Source organism: Monoraphidium neglectum, assembly GCF_000611645.1.
Source record: "Monoraphidium neglectum strain SAG 48.87 unplaced genomic scaffold scaffold03060, whole genome shotgun sequence".
NCBI lineage: Eukaryota > Viridiplantae > Chlorophyta > Chlorophyceae > Sphaeropleales > Selenastraceae > Monoraphidium > Monoraphidium neglectum.
In genome coordinates, this window is record NW_014010568.1 from 1,150 (window position 1) to 3,900 (window position 2,751).

Consider the following 2,751-nt stretch of genomic DNA (forward strand, 5'->3'; position numbering starts at 1 on the left):
TCAACACACACACACAAACACACACAAACACACACAAACACACACCACACACATGTGCGCATGCACACAACCACGCAAACATACACACACACACACACACACACACACACACACACACACGACCCAACCCTCACGCCCAAAGGTCCCTCTGGCCTGGATCTTCAACACTGGCAACACCCACTGGACAAACGACGCCCCTTCCTTTGAAGGCTGGAAGTGCGGCGGCCCTGGAGGCTGCCAGGTCCTGGACGGTGCGCTGCGCCACAAAACACACGCGCCCGCACGTGCGCGCTCGCGCGGCCGGCCGTGTGCGCCGCGTGACTCCCCACTATCGGAGTCGCAGCAGGGGGATGAGGGGCCCAGCGCAGGGGCCCAGCGCGGCCCACGCAGCCGGGCTTGAGGAATTGGGTCCCGCGGGCTGGGATCTGGGAGCCTGAGGGATGTTCCAGCCCCGGCCAAGCGCGTTCCGGCTGCTCTGCTCCCTTGGGCCAGCCACCTGGCGCCGCGCCGCGCCACTGGTTCAACTCCTCGGGCCTCTTTGAGAGGGGCCGGAACCTTGAAATTTTTAAAGTGAATTTCAAAATAACACATACCTGCATTATCCACCTGAATGAGATCGTCTGCAAACGGACACTTTGGTATCACCCGTCGGCAATGTCGTAATCACCATGTTCCTTGCCCCGTATCCACCCCCCCCCCCAGGCCCCACCCAGACCCAGATCTACTGGGAGGCCCAGGCGGCCTGGTACGTCACACTCGTCATGTGCCAGTTCTGGCACATTTTCATGGTGAGAACTTTGCACCCCTCACACCGGCACGCTCCCCCCACCCCCGGGACAGGAATGGGGATGCCAGGGGCGGACGACGCGCCGCTAGCATTGCAGCGGGCAGGCCCCAGCGACCGACCCCGCCCGCGTCGTAGCTTGTGACAGCAGCGCCTGGATTACCCCCCCCCCTTCTCATACTCTCTTCCTCTTGTCCGCGGCCCTCTGCCCGGCCTGGGCTCGTTGTGCGCCCACCCGCCCCGCGCAGTGCAAGACGCGCCAGGTGTCCATATTCCGCCACGGCCTCTTCCGCAACCCGGTGACGCTGTTTGGCGTGTTGATCAGCATCGGGACGATCCTCGTCATCACGTATGTACCCTTCCTGCAGGTGAGGCGTGGCGTGATCGCGCGCGCGTGTGTGTGTGTGTGTGTGTGTGTGTGTGTGTGTGTGTGTGTGTGTGCGCGCACGCGGGCACCCTGACCCTAAACCATAAACCCTGTGTGTGTGTGTGTGTCTGGCGAGAGGCGTGAGTTGATGAGGATATTATTGACTTCAATTGTTTGTGCGTCAGCACATGTTTCCTTCAGTGCGCACGTGCGCACATGCAAATCTGCAAGCCCCGGCGCTCGCTTGCGCGCCCGATCGTCATCCTGCTCCTCCTGCCTCCGGGATCCCTACTAAAACCCCACGCCGCCTCACCCCACAACACCACTGCGCCCCCCCCCCTCCCCCGCAGCCCATCTTCACCACGGCCTCCCTCAACGGCGTCGGCTGGCTGCCTCAGATCGGCTTCCTGGCGCTGGGGCTGCTCTACACGGAGGCCTCTAAGCGCCGCGTCCGCCGCGACCCGGAGTCGTGGTGGGCGCGCAACATGCAGTGGTGAGGGGCCGCCGGGGACAGGAGCACGCGCCGCACGCTCCCCGCCGCCGCCACCGCCGCCGCGCCCGGCCGGGCCGGGCGCGGGCGGCGTGGCGGCCGCGGCGCGGCGTCTTGGGGCCCCTGTGCGGGGTGTCTTGCATCGACTATCTTATGGATGCGGAAACAGCAACGAGCTCAGAAACGGCCGAATTCAGGCGTGCGCCCGTGCCTCTCGGGGCGACCGCGGGGGCGGTCGCAGCGGGGCGGGGCGGGCGCCGTCCCTTTGCCCTGCCCCGCGCGGATCGCTGTTGTTTGCCGCACTGCTTGCCTCAACTTATGCTTTGCTGCTTGCTTGCTTGCTCCTTTGTGGAGGGGATCAAACGCCCTCCGGGCCGCTTGCGGTGCGGCCCGGCCGCTTTCGATCTGCCTCTCAGCACATGCACAGAACCGCACCAACGCACGGCACGCGCGCCAGCTGCAGTCCTCGCTCCTCCCGCGCCAGCCAGCCCGTGGGACCCCCCATATCATTCCCCATTGCCGTCGCCGCCCGCGGGCCCGCCCGCAGCCCACGGTGCTGCAGCCCACGTCGCGGCGCCCGCGGGCCGGCGGCGTTTTCCAAAGCAGCTGCATGCCATTCCCCGTCGTTTCCCGCCATACGCACGCTTGCATGTTATTGCATGGTACTGCATGCCAGGGGCCGGCCGCCAGCGCCTCCCTTGGAGGCATAGGACCCACAACCGATGGCGTTTGTTGTGCGTCGCCGCCACGCATTCCCGGCCAGCCGGTGGGGCAGCCCGCTTCCATGCGCTGCGCCGGCTTTGCTCAATGCCCTCCGGCCTTGCCGTTGTCGCGAACGGCTGGCCAGGCAGCGGCGCGGGCCCGGGGGCGCCCGCAGGGCTGGCTACCAGCCGCCGCAAGCAGCCCCGCGTCAGGCCCTCTGGAGCGCGGTGTGTTTGCTGGCGCGTCGACTCGTTTCTCACTGCGCGCAAGCAAGGGTGTGATTCTTCAACAGACCAGCGGAGCGTACGCCCCACCTCCAACCCGCCTGTTGAACTGCCACCTTTTCTCGCGGCCCGAGCGCTGGCCATTCCCCCGCTGCGCTAGGGGCGAGCTTGCTTGTGCGGCCGG

General features: G+C 66.3%; 1 protein-coding gene across 1 annotated transcript in view; it reads left to right on the forward strand.

Annotated features, from left to right (window-relative positions):
• MNEG_12093 (Cation transporting ATPase) overlaps window positions 1-1,648 on the forward strand; it is a gene marked incomplete at both ends in the record, with an annotated part of 2,589 nt that extends 941 nt beyond the window's left edge. Inside the window, 4 exons of the mRNA XM_014039435.1 lie at window positions 143-251; window positions 703-788; window positions 1,033-1,152; window positions 1,502-1,648. Coding sequence (XP_013894889.1) covers window positions 143-251; window positions 703-788; window positions 1,033-1,152; window positions 1,502-1,648 — 462 coding nt within the window. The remainder of the gene's footprint in view (window positions 1-142; window positions 252-702; window positions 789-1,032; window positions 1,153-1,501) is intronic.
• Between the last annotated feature and the right edge of the window lie 1,103 nt (window positions 1,649-2,751).